Consider the following 19,160-nt stretch of genomic DNA (forward strand, 5'->3'; position numbering starts at 1 on the left):
ATTTGAGAGGATGTTGTCGGTGTGACGGACACGAGGGTAAATCCCCCCCTTTCCCTACCCCCCTTCCTTCCTAGTCCCTCAACGGCACGCTTTGTAAAAAGGGGGGGGGGGGGGCGAGAAAGGGGGCGGGAGGAGGTGAAGTTTACAGGAGTTCCTGACATCTCCAAAAGGATGCCCAAGAAATTGGCGAGGATTTGCGTATGTGCGTGTTTTGGAATATGTTGACATTTCTTCTTCTTTTTTTATCCAGGGCCTGGGGCCTGGAATCTAGCGAAAAACCCGTAGGTTACGTTGTGTGTCTAAACTGGTGAACTATCTAGGGAGGTGTGATTTCGGGGGATATGGATGGATGGATGGATGGATGGATTGACATGAATATGTTTACACAGAAAGAACCCCTACCCCTTGAACTCCGGCCCGTTCTTAATCTTTCTTCGAACTCGTTGAAATTCTCGTATCCCGTTGGAAATCATTACATGAAAAACCGAAAACGCCTGTGGTTGGTTGGTCCCCCCCGTGATATTTCCCTAATATATAACGCCGTGCCGATGCGGAATAAATGTAAAGGTGAGAGAAAAATGCAATATGCGGATTGGTGGAGGGGGAAGTGTGTGTGTTTCCGCGGTTATGTACAGTTGATATATGCGGATGGGAATTTAGGTGAAGGTATATGGTCGTTGATCGATTTCGCGTGATGTCATTCCCGCAGAAAATCATTAAGCATTAAATCATGGACCGCCGCGAGGGGGTCCTCTCGTGGACGTGGAAAGACTTGCGCTCGGTGTAGCGCCTCTGCCTCCGGACGCCGAGGCGCCTCTCGTCGCGACCCGGCCAGTATCCGAACATCCAGGTGCTCTGTGCCGAGGCCGGGCCGGCGCCGAGGCGGTGCGCGAGCTCGGCGCGGGCGCGGGGCGGGCCGGGGGAGCGGAAGACGGGGTCCTGGGCGTTGTCCTCGTTGGCGAGGAAGGAGAAGATCTCGGCGGGGCAGGAGACGGCGTGGGGGAGGCGGAGGTGGTTGCGGCGGAAGAGGAGGGAGACGAGGGCGGCGAGGTAGAGGGTCAGGAGGGCGAGGAGGACGGCGAAGACGGGGACGAGGGGGAACATGCGGACGCCGCCGGAGGGGACGGCGGTGAGGGCCATGAAGAGGGCGCCGGCGAGGGCGGGGAGGAAGGCGAGGAGGAGGGAGAGGAGGGAGAGGGCGGCGACGCGGTAGTGGCGGTTGCGGAGGGCGTGGAGGGTGGACTGGAGGGGGAGGCAGGCGGCGTAGTCGGCGAGGACGGAGCGGGAGGCCGGGCTGCCGTCCTTGTGGCCGAGGTCGGCCCAGGGCTGGAGGACGCGGAGGTGGTGGTCGAGGGACTGGAAGGCGAGGTAGAGGAGGAGGCCGACGAGGGAGGGGACGAAGCTGTAGAGGAAGTTGGCGGGGGAGAAGGCGCCGTGGCCGGGGGCGGCGGTGATGCGGGGGTCGAAGCCGTTGACGAGGCTGGTGCGGTTGAGGAAGGAGACGACGAAGAGGGCGGCGAGGAGGACGGTGGCGGCGACGACGAAGAAGAGGAGCGGGGAGGTGCGGAGGCACCAGGGGAGGTAGAGGTTGCGGATGTAGTCGTCGTGGCCGGCGACGATGAGGTTGGAGGTGATGGAGCGGCGGTCGGAGTCGCCCTTTGCGTCGTAGTGGATGTCGGAGGGGATCTGCCCCTGGGAGTGCTCGGTGCCGATGCCGTACCAGGGGGCCTCGGTGTCGTCGTCGGTCATCCAGTAGCCGAGGCGGTCGACGATGCGGTTGCGGAGGATGTGGCGGAGCTGGAGGCGGTTCTCGGCCACCTCGGAGCCGCGGTACGACTCGCGCGTGTTGGACTTGCTGATCATGAAGGAGAAATCGGCGATGGAGCGGGGGTCCCACATGAGGCCGGTGACGCGGTTGCGCCAGTAGAGGGCGAGGATGACGAGGGCGGCGACGAGAAGGAAGTAGAGCGCCACGAGCGCCCAGACGGTGCCCTGGACCGCCGTCCAGTACCAGACCTCCTTGTGGATGACGGTGAAAGAGGCGCTGGCGAGGGGGATCGTGAAGGCGGAGAGCCAGAGGATGGCGAGGGCGACCTTGACGTGTACGGGCCCGGCGAGCTGGGGCAGAAGGAAGGACTTGGGGTAGAGGTTCATGAAGAGGGCGTTGCGTCGCTTCATGGGCTCATCCTCGGTCATGGCGACGAACGGGAGAATGCGCAGGGTGGCGGTGGTGACGCACTGGGCGTAGACGAAGATCGCGGCCGCGCAGGTCTGGGGGAGGATGCGAAAGAGGAAGTACTTTGCGCTGTAGATGGTCTCGCCGTAGGTGAGCAGGCCGGGCTGAATCGGGGAGTAGATGGCTGAGAGCATGAGCGCGACAATCATCAAGACGCAGAGCGTCGTGAGGGCGATCATGGACGGGAGTCTCAGGATCGCGGGTACGTACGTGAGCCTGGGATACGTCTCTCGGCTCTCGTCGACGGTGTCGAGCTTCGTCATGCCCGGGAAGACGGTCTCCCTCTCGCTGATGGGCAGCCACTTTGACGTCGGCTCGGGGGTCAGGCCCTTGCGGTCTTGGCTCGGGCGGTATCTGGAGTCGGCGGACTGCGGCGGCGACATGAGGCGGGTGCCGAGCGACATTGACTGGCGCTCCTGTTGAGATTGCGGGCGGAGTAGCGAGTCCCGCGCGTGGGCGGACGGAGGGGCGGGCATCATGGGCTGGAAACCGGTCTCCGGGTCGCCGCTGATCTGGGGGCTGTGGTTTTGGAGGTCGTCTGGGAGGTAGCCGGCGGCGCGGTAGTAGCCTTCGTTATTATACCCCTGCGAGCCCATGCTGGAGGGAGGGGAGAAGTTGTTGCCGTGGTCTCTTGTGATGGCTTCCAGGGCGTGGTGGATGTAAGGAGTATCGTCGACTCCGGGTGTGATGGAGCGGCCGGCGGCGAGGGTGAGCTCGTCACGGAAGCCCCTCGCGCGTGCGCGGTTGGCGACCTCGTCGACGGCCAGCTGGGCATCGTTGAAGCGAGCGGCCGGCTGGGAGACGTAGGGATCTTGGTTGTTGAACATGCCGCCACCAATAAGGACCGGAGCAGGGAAGCTCTGGTCGGGTCGACTGAAGTTCTGGGTGTGGGGTTGCTGAGTAGGCGGCGTAGGCGCGTGAGGGACGAAGGGCGGCGGTGGAGAGATGGTTTCCTGGGGGCTGGAGTCCTCTTCGTCTATGCCGTTCTCATAATTGCGTCTCGTCGCGTGATGAGGGCGCAGGGTGTTGGGGGTTGAAGATTGTTGTGAGGGTGTCCTGGCAGACCAAAGTTGTGGAGGGTAATGGCCGCCTGTGATGTGGTCGTCAGTATTAAGAACAAGGGTGGATGATGAAGAATGTGCGTCTTGGAGGTTGGTGAAGGAGAGTGGAAGAATTGTATGTGTGGGAGAGGGAAGGAGGGAAAGGAGTAGACATACGGTGATGTTGTACATAGCCCTCGGGGTGGGCGTTATTATCTGAGGAATACATGCCGTCGTGTCGTTGATGGGGATTCTACCAGACGGACCTGATGAGCCTCCACCTGAAACTCAGCGAGGAACCAATTAACAGCGACAGAGACGAAGGAGATTGGTGTGATGGTGGGATGTTTGTAAAGGAGGGTGAGGAGGGGTAATGGGAATGCATCGTGGTTGGGTGGTTGCGAGGTTTTTGCTGATAAAATCACAATGGAAGTGGTTGGGAAAAGGCTCTTCTGTTGCATCATGAGTGATGAGTGGTGGTGTTGCGCCCAGGATCGTGTTCGGGAGGCTGGAGGTTGGGCGTTGCGTCCCCAGCCACCCGAAATGCCACCAAAAAATCCCCGGGGACCCTGGCGACGAGGCCCTGAAAGACCGGGCGCTAGCCCATGGCGTCCGGGGATGCAGGTACCAGAAAGGCAAAAAGAGGAGCTACTTACCAACGCCGAGGGGCAATTGTCGCAAGAACTGAAAAGCAAGAAAACAAACGATGAGGTTTGTGAATCGAGAAGAACTGGATTTGGGAAAAATAAAAACCTGTGGCAGCCGTCATCCCGTCTTTGTATTGTGCAACAGCGAGTCCAGACGACTCGGGTAAGGTAGGTACGTATCCTGCATGTCCAGTTGTCCTGCAGCTCCTCCCAACCTGGAACCTAAAAAAGAGAGCCCAACACCACCACTCGGCATCCTTCTCACCGAAGAAAGACACAGTTTACGGTCACTGCAACTGCAACTACAACTGCAGGGTGATGATTGTGCCTGACTTTGGCAGAGCAACAATGACACTGCAGTAACCGGCGCAGGTCCCCACCCGGCGGAAGCAGGTCCCCACATCCGCTTCCACGGCCCACCACTCGGTGCGCGGCCTCGGACCAGGGGCGCATTCTCAGTGGCTGGGATGCAGGGGCACCGGCCCCACCGCACCAGCGGCCTGGAATCCCCTCGCCGGTGCTCTCTTCCAGTCCTTGTGTCCAGGTCGAGTCTTTGCCCCTCGTTTTCCCTTGTTTGCGTGAAACCTGCTCGACAACCTAGACCAGACGTCAAGATATCTCCTTCGAGACCGAATCGAGAAAATACCCTGCTGCTTCTGAGACCGCTTCGAACTTTGTTGATCGAGTTTGGAAGAACCGCCCAACCGGGTTTGGTTCATCCGTTCGAGAGGGTGAGGTGACACACGAAGGTTTCTCACCGCCAGCGAGAAGCCAAACATCAGACGACGTTTCTGGCGGTCTGCAGCCTCACGCTTGGAGATTTCCTGGTCCAAAACCGCAACATCGTGATCGTTTTCCTTCTTTACCCCTCATCTGTCACTTCACTCTGTATCTTATCTACGCCCCTCTCCTCATCCCTCGTCCTCGTCCGTTGCCAGGCTAATGGCCTGGGACCCCGGGAAGCTCCTCCAGTATTCATCAGTCCCAATCTCTCCCACAAGCTGCATGCCCGGGTCCGACAGAAATCTGTCACTGCGCTCCGGCCCCATTTTCACCCAAAGTGGACCGTTCGATCGGTGGGGGGCCCATCCAGTAGGGCTACGCGAGCTCATGTCACCCACCATCTCCCACAACGCACAGCTTGCCAGGTCCATAACACAATCTCCGACAGCTCTCATCAACTCGAAAACGGGTCGGTTAGCTCAGTTGGTTAGAGCGTGGTACTAATATATCATCAGATATGTTGTGTAATGCCAAGGCCGGGAGTTCAAGCCTCCCACTGATCACATCCTTTTGCTCTTGATTTGGAATCGCCATTTCCTTTTTGTTTTGAGGTTCTTTTCCATTCCCATGACTGTGCATGATTCTCGCCAAATCACGCTCCTTCCCGAGTCTAAGTCAAAGAGGTTCGTCTCGGTCATACATGGAAGGAAGCACCCGGCGTCACGATGTGATATGAGACGAGCGTCGATTATGTTGATAATACCGATAAATACGGAGGCTCAAGGTATACTTCCTGAGAATCTTAGCCAGGACGGTGCAATGGCAATGTTGGGGCGGCCGCCCCGCAATTGAGACTCACTCTTACAATTGAGATAGACATCCCTTTTTCCTCTTCGACACTGGAGAACAGAGGTGTAACATGCAGACGAGGATTCTTGATGCCTTCGGCCAGGCATTCGACCACCAGCTGGTATCATTGCTGAGGAACAAGATGCGATGTGACGGACAGGAGACAGAGACTCAGGATGAAGATGAGATGACAGGATTATACCTTATGGTTGAAGGTGACGCATAGAATGCTCTTGATTGTAACGTGGAAAGGGGACTCAGAAATCAAGACTTCGTTCTTGCTACACAGAAACTTCTTTCCGCCTTTGCGAAACACGAGAAATACGGATCGAAAAATGACTGTGACGACGTTCTTCTGGGATAGCGGGATTTAACGTATCCAAAAGAGCAACAACAGTGCGGGAGGTTGTGATGGTCAATGAGCATTCTCCCACAAATCCAACCACAAATGATCATGGCCATATTCCAGTCCAGAACATATAAAAGAAAGCAGAGAACCCAAGAAACTAGCCTGCTAAATACACTTAAATCATAAAACATCCTCCATCCTCCATACTCTATCCCCCTCCTACAACTCACCACTCTCAAACCCCTCATCCACCCTCACAAACCTTCCAAGACGTCTCCGAATCTCCTCAACACTCATACTCCCATCACCACTCTCACGGTCTCCCCCCGGAACCAGAACCCGATCCAGCACATGAACAACCCCATCCCTCGCGGGTAAATCCCTAACCTCAACCTCCGCCCCATCAACCACCAACTTCCCCGTCCCCCCGTTCTTTACAACGACGCCCGCGCCAGCAAGCAGACTCTCAAACTCCCCCAGCGTCTCCGTATCCGAGTAAACAACCGCGTCCTCGACGACATGATACCCCACCAGCGCCCTCAGATACTCCTCACCCTCGTCCGAGAACAAGAACCCCTCGGCCTCCGCCCCGAGCGCCTCCCACGCATCGTCCGACGGCGCAAACACCGTCACCCCGCCCCGTGGTCTCATCCCGGTCCTCCGCAGCGCCTCGGCGAACACGCTCAACCGCTCCGGCAGCGCTTCGATGAGCTTGTCATGTCTCGGCGGCGGGACGAGGACGTCGTCTACGAAATGGACGATCCCGTTCGCGGTCTGTATCTACCGTGTAAGTCAGCAACGCCATCCAACCATCACACAAACGCCGAGAACCTACCGAATCGCCCCCCGAAACACGCGCATAAAAATTAACATCCACCCCCTCCACCCCTTCCTCGACCCTCACCCTCTGCCGGCGCCCCATCCCGCCCTCTTCCAACACGGTATGCGCCGCCCGGGCCTCTCGCAGAGCGTCGAGGGGGTACACACCCGAGAGGACGTGATACTCGAGGATCTCCCTCACAGAAGCCTCGTCGACCGCCCCGGGACCCTCGAGTCTCCGCATCGCATCGTCCGCGGGCAGGAACACGGTGACCTCCCGACCCGGATCATCTAGCATCTGTCTTAGACTTTCGTGACCGTCCAAGAGCTCCGAGAATAGTCTCCCGCGGTCGTTTTCCCGGATGACCTGGTACACGGTCCCAGAAACATCTCGCTCCGTCGCGAAGCTCCGACGTTGTCGAGAGGATGTGTCGTCGGCAGACCACGTGAAACTCCGCGCGGTCCTGGTCACCGCCCCGGCGGCACGAAGGAGCGCGCCGCCGATGGACTCAACCACTCCGTCAACAGACGAGAGTCCTTTATCCCTCGCGGGTACAGAAGTCCAAGATACCGGCGGCGCCTCCTCTTCCCTCACCATGACATACTCAGAAACATCCCCAGCCGAAGCAGCAACAGCCGAAGCCGCAGCCGCCAAGGGCAGCAGCAAAGACCCAGGTCTCATCTCTCCCACCTCGGCGCCGAAATCAGACGGCAAAGACGACGATCGCACGCGATTGATCAGTTTCGCGGATAAGGTGCGGCGTAAGGTGGACGAAGGTTCGAAGCAGACGTGTACACGACGACCGCCCATGGGAAACAGAAACAGGCTTGGTCACTTATATACAAACAATAGATATTCCACAGAAGGCTCGAGACACGTCTTTTGTGGATCGTGAGTCTCCAACGGACTCGGTTTTATGGAATGCGTTGGCATCTTGCTCGGAAAAGGTCGCGAGGCATAGAGGTTCTTCCTCCGTGGGTGTGTGAGATCCCGGCGCAGGCCATCAGGGTCCGCACGGCACATCGCAGCAACATCTGTGTTCCACCGCTCCCGGTTTTTTTATGCGGAGTAGATTGAGTAACGGAATGGAACCTGGTAGGAGTCATTCTCGACGTGATCGGATGGGACAACAAGGTTGCCGTCAGCTGCTTCTGAGTCGTTCAAACCGGGGGAGAGGCCGGGACTTCTCGACGCCGCCAAGACTTACACCCACACCCTACTCTCCGCGGCTCGGCTCTCCATGACCTTGATCATGTGAAATCCGAAACCTCCGCCGATCCGCCGCGACCCGTCCTCATCACACCCGGGGCCCGCCAAAGCCGCCGACGGTCCTGACGTCCCCGACATTCCTCTTCTTCTCCGCGGCGCCCGCAAACGCGTCCACGACCCTGCCCCCCGCGACCTCCACCGGCGTCCACCTCTGCTCCCTGCACCTCCGGCTCCCTTGAGGGCCCTCCTCTCCCCAGACGCCCATCTCGTCGAGGAGGACCTCCACGACCCACGTGAACCCGACGTCGTCCCTGCCCTCCGCGTATACCATCTCGCCGTCCTCCTTGGTGCTCGGGACCCGTGTGCACAGGATATGCAGATCGAGGAATTGCGAGAAGACGAGGCCGAAGGTGGGTTTGTTCCGTCGCGAGAGCGTTTGGTTGTTGTACCCGTGGATATCGAGCGGCGGCGGGTGGAAGATGGAGCAGAGGGACGGGTCGATTGGTCTTACGCTGTTTTTCGCGGGACTTCCATCCCCCGCCGGTGGTGGCTGCGCTTCGCCTTGGTCCATGGCGGGATCCGGTCGCGTCAGGGTCTTGCTCTTCGACGAACTGGTGCTGTTGAGGAGGATGATGAGCGGGCTGCTGGATAAGCTGCGGGAGAGATAGCGCAGGTAGTCCGAGAGCGACTGCAGAGAGTCGTGGGCGGATGTGCGGTCGAGACGAGTGAAGAGCGCCGTCATGAGGGCTGAGAAATGCGTGATGAGGATGATGTCCGGCGGAGAGGCTTTTTCGTCTCTTTTCGTGGGGCTTTGAATCTTGGTGTTTTGGTCTTCGATTGGCTCTTCCGCAGCCATCGAGATCTCTTCCTCTTCTGCGTCGACGATTTGCCTCTCCTGGCTTGGTTCTCGGTGATCAGAAACTTCGGGATTCTCATGCGGCTCAGGTGTAGCGAGCATCGAGGCCATTGACGAAGGCGGCGGTGACAGTTCCGAGAGCTCCGACGAGGAAGACGCCGGCGGCGAAAAGGCCTCCTCCTCGTCGCTATCCGCGATCTCCGTTTTTGTCGTTGTCTGCGGATGGTATCTGGGTTCAGGCTTGAGATCCGGTAGCACGAGCACCTCCTGCACCGTCTCTGCCTCCGTCTCGACGACATCCTCTTCCTGCGACGTCGCCGCACCGCCATCGTCCTCGGAAACAACTGACCCATCCGCAGACGGACTCCCGGGAGGAATGTCCAAATCGCCAAGCACCTCCCACAACCCATCAAAATCAAACACCCTAGAAACAGAAACACGCTCCAGACAAGACCTCAGCCTCCCCTTCACCTCCGCCGCAGGAACCCCAAGAACCGCCAACTCCGCCTTAACAGCATCTCTCAACGTGGGCAGTACGGCAGGGGGAGGCTGCGCCGTCACCACCATCACCCTCGACTCGCCGCTTCCGTCACCGCCGCAGACCTCCTTCGCCACAGCTTGCATCGAAATCTACCTCCTCACATCAGCCAACCAAACCCCACACCCTCAATCTCTCATCTTCAAAAACCTACCAGCACCCCGAGCTGCTCGTTCTCCGCGCTGATCCCGACCACGCTCCCGCGCTCGAACCCGCCCGCGAGGACATACTCGTCCACCCCGCGACACCCGGTCCTCACGCGCCCCATCTCCCTCAGCGCGTCCCGCCGCTTCGTCTCCCGGCGGAGAAGCACGTCCGCCGAGATCGGCTCCAGCGGGAAGTGAGAGCTCGCCTGGGACGTGATCGGGTCGTCTGCCACGGGTGCCGCGTGGTCGACCATCGCTGCTGAGATTAAATGCTTGCGTGCCACCAGCTCAGCGCCGCCACTCTGGACGCCGGCGTCTTCGAATCGGATTCGTCGCCAGTCCGTGTGATATGTCGTGTTTGAAGCGGTTTGTAGTTGAAAAGCAGCCAAAAAAAAAAGGCGTGGTTTTCAGATCGTGATTTGGAGCTCTCAGCCCCAGGTGGTAAGCGGGAAGTTGAAGGTCACATGACAGGAGGCATTTAGACTTTCGGGGAAGCTGGGGGAAAATCCCCCGTCAGAATCTCGATCCAGTCTGGGCACCTACCTACATTTTGGACAGGCATCTTCAGCCATCCTCAATGACATCATTTATTTTCCTTGCATGAAAGTTGCTAGGGCACCCTTCCCAGCCACTTTTCTTCAGATTACTGATAACAAAGCTAATTGCATGCATGATAACAGTCCCTCACATCAAACTTTTGCAGTAAGCTGACTGATTATTCCAAAAATACAATGCTTGTCTTCACAAAAGGGTCACAAAAGGGATGATCAAAGTATAGTCTTCCTAGTTTCAATTCCCAGTAGAGCTAATTCATAACAATCTGCCGACGGACTGTTGGCTGCCTACTCTATGTTCTCCTTGGGCAATGTGCCACTTCCGGGCGATAAGAATACTTGTAGCAAAAGAGGCAGAGAGACTGCTGTCTCCTCAAAAGAAATATGATTATTCACGAGAAAGGTATCACTCATCAAGCGGTCCCAGAAACAGGCACTTTTGTGCAGCTCCTCCGCGTATCCTTTGATCGCTCTCGTCCTGGTGGCTTCTCCAACCGCCACCCAAACCAATCCGAGATCCCAACCGGTATTCACTTCCGTGTTGATCCAGAAGTTGGCATTGTTGACAATGCTGCCGTGATCGAGCTCATTATCCGGTGTATTGTAAAAAGTTGTAGTATCATTGGTTCAGAAGGGAATGGTGACTCTTCTGGTCCTCTTGGACCCCAGAGAGGCCGATTGTTTTTCAGAAAGAAAAATGTGGGCTGTGCGGTGTTTGCACGCGTCGCTTCCGTGGTATTCGGACACTTTGTAGCTCTTGCCAGATTCCTAAGGTCTGCGTTTCCACTAAGCGGCAGTTCCAGGGGCTGGAGGAGCCATCGCATCGGAGGCCTGGCGCCTTCGTCCTCCCTTCAGACTCTTGACTCTAGACATGAAACCTCCAGACGGCTTGCTGGGTGCCTCGTCAGTTGGCGACTTGAGGTCGGCTGTGGCGCGGCGCTCAAGACCATTGGCAGATCCTCGGCGAGGACCGGGAACTGGTGGAGGGGTTCCAGGCGAGGTGGCACCGTTGTCGGTGCGTCGAACCGAGATGCTCTCGGGCTCCTTTCCGTACTCGGAAAAGAAGGGGTTTCGCTCGCCCGTGTACGAGATGCTCGTCGAGGGACCGGCGCTGTCGGGCGACCTTCGAGAGTGGTAAGCACCTTCAGGGTTTGTCATGCGGCCAGAAGGTCCATACTCGCGCGGCTCTCGCTTCATGCCGCGAATGCGCTGTGCGATTGACTTGTTGCGCTTCAAGCCATCAGTAGCAACCTGCTGGGCCTGCTCAGCCTCGCGGCGCTGAATGGCCGAGCGCGCAGCAGGAGTTCCCTCGAGGAAAGTCGAGGTACCGAGACCCATGCTCTCTTCTCCGTGGAGAATGGAGCTGCGAGCACGAGGATCGAACACCGCCGGCTGCTCCTTGAGCTGCGTGTACGGGTCCTTCGCAGCGGTAGCGAAGTCCGCAGAAGCGTCGCCGTCGTTGTTGCCCATGAAGGTGGCGTGATCCGGGCGCTTGTTGAGGGGGCCGGCTCCTCCCAGAGACATGTTCAGAGAGTCCTTGGCGAAAGCTTGCATGGGGGCGCGTCGGCTGCCCTTTCGGTTACGATGAGGGTTCGCGGCGTCAAACGGGCCATCGTGATGGAACACTGCTCTTGTTAGTACTGCGACGTCAATCGAAGATGACTCGACTCACAACCAGTGCCGTAGATACTAGTGGCGTCCAACTGATCGATGATATCAATCTTGCGGCTGGGCTTCTTAGGGTCCTTATCCTTTCCTTCCCGTGCGCGGCGCTCTCTCTCTCGGCGTCTGGCTTCTTTGGCCTTCTTTTCCTCGTCGGTGAGCGGCTTCTCGATATCGATCAGGAGCGAAGAGTCCGAGTTACGGCGTGGGCGACGTTCCTGGGGCCTGCGCTGGGGGGAGCTGGGGGCTCCAGGCGGTCGGGGAGGACCGCCACTGACGCTGCCGCCGCCTTGCATTCTTCGCTGTCTCATTGCCTCTTCCTGGGATCTCGAGGGGCGATGACCCGGAGGCGGGGGACCGCGACGCCCAGGACCAGGAGGGCCGGGAGGACGGTTCGTCGGGGGTCGGCCTCCGTCGGGGCGCGCTGGCTTCTTATCGTTAATGTTGAGGCCATCCTGCGGATGAAAATGTCAGTAAACGCTATTCCCCGATGGAACGCCACCGGTGACCATCCGCTTGACTTGGCCGCGTCACCATTTTGGAAGGGATTGGGTACGTACGAAAAGCTCCTCGGCGGTAGGCGACGAGGCCTTGGGGTCCAGCGTTGGTGCCATGCTTCCAGGTCCGATCAGATTTGGTTGACTAGACGAATATGATGGATCGAGGAAAGGATTGCGCGAGACGGGTCGAGGAGGAGGGTCGTCAAAAGGCGAAGCGGGCGAGGTGGTATTGCTATAGGTAGCGCCGGAGAGGAGTGGGGAGGCGGCGCGATTGCGAAAGGGGTTGTTGGAAGAAAGATTGAGCGTTAAGCCAGTCGACCTGCTAGGTTGATGGCCTGTTCCAAGGAAGTAAAAGGTCAGTATTCGTTTAAGAGACAGGAGACGACGGCACGGTGCATGCGAATGACGGCGAGGGGGATGGGATATGAAACAAGAGGGCCGTCTACATGACACAGCAGGTCTCGACGATTGGGTGGAGCGGACGTGGTGCTTGCGTTTGCTTGGGCGGCAGTGCAGGCAGTGAAAAAGGGCGGCTCTCCTCCCGTTGGACAGGGCAAAAGTCAAAGGGGGAAAAATCCGGGAAGATGGTGGCAGGCAGGGAAGAAAGGGGTTGTGTGGTGGGTGGGAGCGGTGCCAGGCGCATATCAGTGCTTGATGCTTGGCTTACCTGGCTGTGCTGATTGTGCGGTTGACATTTTGGCGGTTGTGAGGTGCGGTACCCGTGTGCCGTGGACGGGAGGGATAGATAATGAGGATAGACAGGCGGCGTAGTATTGAAGTCAAGGGATCGGCCTTTTTTCGCGGGTACAAAAATAGGGGAGCTGGCCGAGTGAGCGACAGACGTTGCTGGCAAGCTTGGATTTCGTTGGACTAGATGCCCGTTCCTAGCGTCATGCCTCTGCAGGGACGCAAAAACAACGGGTTTTTTGGGGGGGGCCACCGACGGAGCGTCCTCGGCAGGCGCGCGCAGGTCCTTTCGAGGTGCAAGCTGCAGAGTGGTGGTGCGGTCGGGAGCCGGGAGCCGGAGGTAATCGATGTGCTGCTGGGGGAGCTATCGCTTGGAAGGGTGAAAAGCCGAAAGGGAAAAAGGAAGAAGAAAAAAAGGGGTGAGTTGGCGACCGAAGGTAACGTCGAGGAGCCCAATAACAATGGGATATCGTATGCGGTGTAATGCAACTGATGCTGCCCTGTTGATTCTGGATGATGGTTCGGGGGCCCCTTTGGTTTGGAGGGGGGACTGATGGATGGATTATCGGATGGATTATCGGATTCAGGGGGAGATTGCTGGCATGCTGGTTAGCGACTGGATTAGCTAGGAATTTGGGTGGTAGAGCCGGTGGATCTGGGGATCCACGAGCGAGGTTGAAGGAAGGGGTTTGGCTGCTTGCACGGGATTGGGGGTTTTTGGGGGGGGTTCGCATTGGGGATCGCGAAGGATGGGCGATGCCGTGAATGGACAGACGGACGCTCGACCGAGGTCCCAGGTTGCGATGCGGGTGGGCCAAAAGAGGGAATGCAAGCTCACCTTCTTTTTTCTTGCGACCTTCAGCTTGCTTTTGTTTTCCTTAATCGGGACTCGACAAGACTTCCTCCGTCTTGGGGCGGGCGAATCAACGGACTAATAGCTGGCGATGGGAGCGAGGTAGATGATGTTGGAGTAACCCCAGAATGTACTTCGGTAGGCGTTAAAATAGCGCCAAGGCTAGATTTCTTGTGCCTGTGTCTGTATCTGTGCGGTCGACTGGATGGTGTTGCCCGTAAGGTAGGTAGGTATTCTGTGCGACTGTGACGATGACGGTGACGGGCTCGGTGCGCCTGCAAGACCAAGACGGAGCCGGGTCGACCCAAGTTGTTGGTGCGTGCGGTCGTCAAGTCGGACGAAGGAGCCAACGGGGTTGGGTCGTGTCGTGAGGTTCGGCGGTGCTGCCAACTCTGTCTCGGTACCGGATGCTGGGATGGGCTGGCGTCTCGGGGGCGGCCGTTGGAACCGGTTCTTTTCTCCCTTTTGGAACTGCGTCGGAGGAGGCGAGGCGATATTGTCTCTGCTGGGTGAATCCTGTGGATATATATTTGGTGTCGCTTATGCCGTCGTTGGAGAATTCGAGCGTGCGGCGTATTGGAACGGGGTATTCGATGTGACGTGGCTTGGGTGAAGGTTTTGGCGATGGCGGAGGGTGTTGAGAAGGAGAAGAATATAAACACGAGGTGCCGTAAGGAAGCTTCCTGAGAAAGGAACTGCGGGGTGAGAAGGCGGTCGAGGTCGAGTTCGAGTTCGACTGTGCGTTCGTGTCGAGCTGAGCTTCAGCTGGTGGACAGCGTGAAGAAGGAAGTGCAGAGAGGAAAGGCACGTCAGAGGAGGTAAATCTCAAGAAAAGATACGTTCCCGTTTGTTGCTTTCCTGCAAATAGAACGCAGGAATAAATGTTGAAAAGTGCGACGGGAGCACGAGGGCAAAAGCAGAGGGCAAGAGAGGTTGAGTTTGAGTCGAGGAAGGGAAGGAAGGAGGGAAGGGGAAAAGACGGATAGATCGATTAAGGTAGAATACAGCTTAAGCGGGGAAAACCAAGCAGTAAGTGAACAAGAACAAGGCAAGGCAAGAGGCGGTGATTCTATTAGTATTAGTTTATTTAGGAAAAACAGCCAGCCGGAGAAAAGAAGCAACAAGAGGACCTGGTTAAAAAAATAATGAGGACGAGGCACCGGGAAACATGCTAACGACTAACGACGCAGAGTTCCCTCCTTCCCGATCCCCGCGCATTCCACCCGCTCCGATCGCCTTCCTCATCAGTGACCACACACCCCAAGACCATGAGCAAGACCAAGACCCAGCATCCAGCATCTAGCATCCAGCATCCAAGACCAAAGACCCAACCCAACGCTGAACGTGGAACAGACGCCGCTTTCCTCAGCTCAGGACCCCATCTCTGTCCGACCAGCTTTGTGGCTGCATCGTGGCCGGCCGACGGTGACGGTGGGCGGTGGACGAGCCATGACTCCATACCTCTCTCGATACCTACACTAAGCTGACTACCTTCAGATCCCATTGCTGACCGTTTCCTGAACAACTTTGATCGATACATACACGGGCTTACTCTGTACAACAACATCATCCATCACGCAGGAACAGAAGCTTTCAGAGCCATCCTTCACGAGATAGCATTCCTTGCTCCGTCTGGCTCGAGCTCAAGGCCTGGCCCTTTTTCCCACGCGCTGCCACCTGTTGTTTAAACTGGGTTCATCAATCAGCACCATGTTCAACAAACGGAATATCCACCGCCGCTCTGCAAGTCTGCCGCTCTACACTAAAACTGGCATCGCCGCATGGGGTCTTGGAACACTAGCCACCACCAACGCGGGAGTGATGGTCATCCGCCGACCGGGGTGCGAACCAGACGTGCCGACGACACACCCCAGGACCCCTAATAATCCTAATTACATGCCCAAACCCACACCTGTTCAACAAATTGCCTGTCGCTTGAACAACAGGGTGCCCGCTGTGAGTGTGACCTTTCACCTCAGTCCAGACTCCAGACTGCAATCACTGACCAGTGCCCAGACTCGCCTCCAGTTGGAGTTCCGCAAAATAAGACGACGGTGACAATCGACAGATGACGACCTGCCAGATTTCAACCCACAAACGAAATACCACCTGCTCGTCTCGACCGTCGCCCGAAACACCAGACGAACACATCCGTCCTCTCTTTATCCTCCCTCTTCAGCACCACTTCCGCCCACGCTGAAGCCATCTGACCGACAATGCTTCCGTCCGTCCACCCAAGTCGGGACGGACCAAGAGCCACCCAGCAATAATAATGCACGCACCGGCTACTACCGACCGGCCCTTCTTTGGCCCACGCTACCTTGACTTGGCTCCGTGTCAGAGAGGTACTTGTGGCATGTACCTGACGTCGCCCAGTCTTAGCTGCAAAACAAGACGCCCGTCTTCCCGGTACGGATACTGGACCAAGCTTGTACCGCTTTTTTCGTTTTTCTTTTTCTTTGATGAGAGGGCTCACATACGTAACAGCAACATCTCGTCCCGAGGAACCCGTCCGTCTTCAATCGAATCGCCAAACCGGTGACACCACTCTGTCTCTCGATCAAGATGATGCATGGAGCTGAGGAGGAGCTCTACGTCCGCCCTGGTCCATGTTCTTTCAGCACCTGGAGATGACGAAAATCAAAGGGCGACACAGGCTCCTGGTTGGCTCTCCGCCCATTTACACTCACTGGACGCAACCTCGTGTTGGGCCCCCCGGTCAACTCTACTGCGCTAACGGAGCATGGGGTGCAGCACCTTGGACGTCAGGTCAGCCGCTGCAGCTCCGAGAGCTCCATTGCCTATCTTACCGATACTTCAGTACAGCATCAACACCAGCCTCGGGGCGCCGCAACTGCACCAGCCAGCCCGGGTCTGCTACTGCTAAACACCTACGGAATAGCAAAATGTGCGTAGCCGTAGGCATCGTCACCGCACCGTACCCACGAGAGCTCCTCTCCCGTCTGACGCGTGACGAACGTTTCCAGGGAACCTAAAGCCCGTCCACTCCCCGCAAGGCCCGGCCATCTCGGTGGCGTCCAGTAGTCACTCTTCATCGGACAATTCACTACTTGGTATGTCTTCTCGATCCCAGCTACCGCCCGAGCGCAAACAAACACTCCTCTCATCATCAGTGCGTCAAACTGGAGAAACACTTGTAGACGATACCCGCTTTGCGTTGTTGTTATGTTGGAGAAACACCGAAAAAGACTGGATGACGGGGCGCAAGTCGTTATCTGCGCATTCGAGATCGACGCAGGACTCACTCAGCAACTGCACAACTTGCCGAATTCCTTTGCCAAGACAAGCTTCCAGACAGGGAAGAAATGGGCAGCTGGCAAGCCGCGAGTTCCGATGAGCGTGACGGCCGCCATCTGATCTTAGCCTCCCATCCTCGTCGCATGCCAGAGAGTTTGGCTGCGCATTCAACGGTATAGGTATGCAAGAAACACACGACATGCGGACTTTTCTGAGCCTTCGCCAAACATCTCGTCGTACTTGGCAACAACAACATAACATCAATCCCTCGATGCATCGTCGTTCGTAGTGCCAGGCATCGCGTCGTTTGCACGGGCTGCCCTTGCAACCTTATTGACATGGCGCGCATTCTGACAGCTGTGCCCTGTGCCCCCCTTTTTCTTTTCTTCTTCGTGCTCAAGAGATCCTGATCGGGGAGCCGCCTTCCGTTGTTACGGTAGTCCGTGGAGCACCGGGAAACAGCGTCATCCCGGGCTCATGTCGCCAATCTGAAACATAAGCGAGCTTTTTATGGAAGAGAGCATTGGAGCAAAATCTGACGATGGAGCTTCTTCATATAAAAGGCGATCATGGGGAATTGGATTAATATCTGCAGCTGCGGTAGTTGATCTTTCAGGTAATGAAGTGCATGGGGCCCGGCGACGCGCCAACTCCCAAGACGCGATCTCGCAGAGATTGGCAGATTGCAACGCGACTTTATCTGACGAGGAATCCAGTTCTGCCATTTCTTTTCTCGTCCCCATCGCGAACCATACGACCCATCCATCAATCTCCCCTATTTTCGTGCCATCGCCCGCGCCTGACTGGCCACTATCCCCGGTCGTACCTCTTCACCCACTCTGGTGCGGGGACGCAATCAAGCGAGTCGTTCGTCTCATTTGCGGCGATGAACAATGAACCGCCTCAGGCGCCGTCGAACCACTAATGCCCGCTAAGCCCGAGCTCGACTCGGACTCTGGTCGCCAAATCACAAGAAACCTGCCGGGAGAACATCTGCACCCTTCACGGACCCCCGCGGAACCGAAGAGCCTTGTTCTCAGCCCGGCCGAACATCCATGAAGCCTGTCTCGAAGAGATGGGAAACACCTTGTCCGGAGCATGCGGGCAAGTTCCAAACGTTCGGCCTTGTCCGTCTAGAATCTTCTTGGGCCTCTACCAAGGCAAATGCAACGGCGTCGAGAGCCCCTTTCCGAGCACCGGTTCGGCCGTGCCAATGTCACCTTCGGCAAAGCGCATCAGTCAACATGTCTTGTACTCCGGACGGTGCAACCGCGGAATTCAGCACTTACCCGGTCCTCTCGGCGCCCAATACTCGCCTGTCTTGGATATGTCAAGCTTGTCCGTCCAGGCAATGAGACTCTCGGCCGCCTCGTCGGGGGTAACGGCTGCGCACCCAGACGTTAGCGATTCACCGTCGGTTAGAGACATGTCGAGGGGACGAGCTCACCACCTCCGTCATCCCAGAATTTGTCGAAGCCAACGCCCTTGGTCATCTCTGTCCGCATGAAGCCTGGGTGGACGATGCTGACGATGACGCCCTTGTCCTTGAGGTCGAGACTGAGCAGCTTGCCCACCATGTTCAACGCGGCCTTGCTCGCGTGGTGTGCGTAGTTGCCGCCGCCCTCCTTTTCGTGTCTGAGGGTGATGCTCCCGGACTCTGACGAGACGAGCACGATCTTGGAGCCCTTTTGAAGTAGTCCCGCGTGCACCAGCGCATTGATGATGAAGACGGGCGCGATGGAGCTCGTGGTGTACATGCGCTGCTCCTCAGACCAATTGGGGCCCTTCTCGGCACTGAGGTCTTCGGTCGCGAAGTAGCCCGCCGTGATGATCTACCGGCGTTAGTATCTGATACAATTAAGCTCCGGCATGCCAGGAACCACATACCACCGCCGACAACGGCTTCGACCCGCCCAGCAGACTGACCAAGTGGTCGCCGACTTTGGAATCCATCAGGTCGACCTCGGGCAGCCATTTGACGGTCTCCGGGAAGCCCTTCTCAGGCCCGGCCTTGGAACGCGTCGTGCCGTAGACGGTAGTTCCGGAATTCGCGGCATACTGCTTGGTCAGAGAGGCTCCGAGACCTCGAGTCGCGCCAACGATAAGAATTGGAGACATGTTTTTCCTCTTCTGGTTTTTTTTCTCTCTCTTGGGTTTCTATTTCTGTCCACTTTCGAAACGCTGTTGGAATGCGGCGCCGTGTGGGATATTTTAATTTGAGGAGTTCTAGGGA

The 19,160-nt window shown here is 57.3% G+C and overlaps 3 protein-coding genes across 3 annotated transcripts; all 3 read right to left on the minus strand.

The window, feature by feature from the left end:
- Positions 1–723: 723 nt before the first annotated feature.
- On the minus strand, positions 724–7,405 carry CkaCkLH20_03167 (phosphoribosylaminoimidazole-succinocarboxamide synthase; the record flags this gene model as incomplete). The annotated part of the gene is made up of 3 exons (XM_038885886.1): positions 724–3,326; positions 6,309–6,624; positions 6,680–7,405. The coding sequence occupies 3 exons, from the start codon at positions 7,403–7,405 to the stop codon at positions 724–726; spliced, it is 3,645 nt and encodes a 1,214-aa protein (XP_038749085.1).
- Positions 7,406–7,961: 556 nt separating this feature from the next.
- On the minus strand, positions 7,962–9,667 carry CkaCkLH20_03168 (uncharacterized protein; the record flags this gene model as incomplete). Its single annotated transcript, XM_038885887.1, has 2 exons — positions 7,962–9,359; positions 9,422–9,667. The coding sequence occupies 2 exons, from the start codon at positions 9,665–9,667 to the stop codon at positions 7,962–7,964; spliced, it is 1,644 nt and encodes a 547-aa protein (XP_038749086.1).
- Positions 9,668–10,753: 1,086 nt separating this feature from the next.
- CkaCkLH20_03169 (putative Pal1 cell morphology protein) lies at positions 10,754–19,045 on the minus strand (the record flags this gene model as incomplete). Its single annotated transcript, XM_038885888.1, has 6 exons — positions 10,754–11,592; positions 11,640–12,084; positions 12,190–12,464; positions 18,217–18,312; positions 18,375–18,759; positions 18,815–19,045. 6 exons carry the CDS (start codon positions 19,043–19,045, stop codon positions 10,754–10,756), a joined length of 2,271 nt encoding a protein of 756 aa, XP_038749087.1.
- Between the last annotated feature and the right edge of the window lie 115 nt (positions 19,046–19,160).

The sequence above is a fragment of the Colletotrichum karsti genome (genome assembly GCF_011947395.1).
Source record: "Colletotrichum karsti strain CkLH20 chromosome Unknown Scaffold7, whole genome shotgun sequence".
NCBI classification, from domain to species: Eukaryota; Fungi; Ascomycota; class Sordariomycetes; order Glomerellales; family Glomerellaceae; genus Colletotrichum; species Colletotrichum karsti.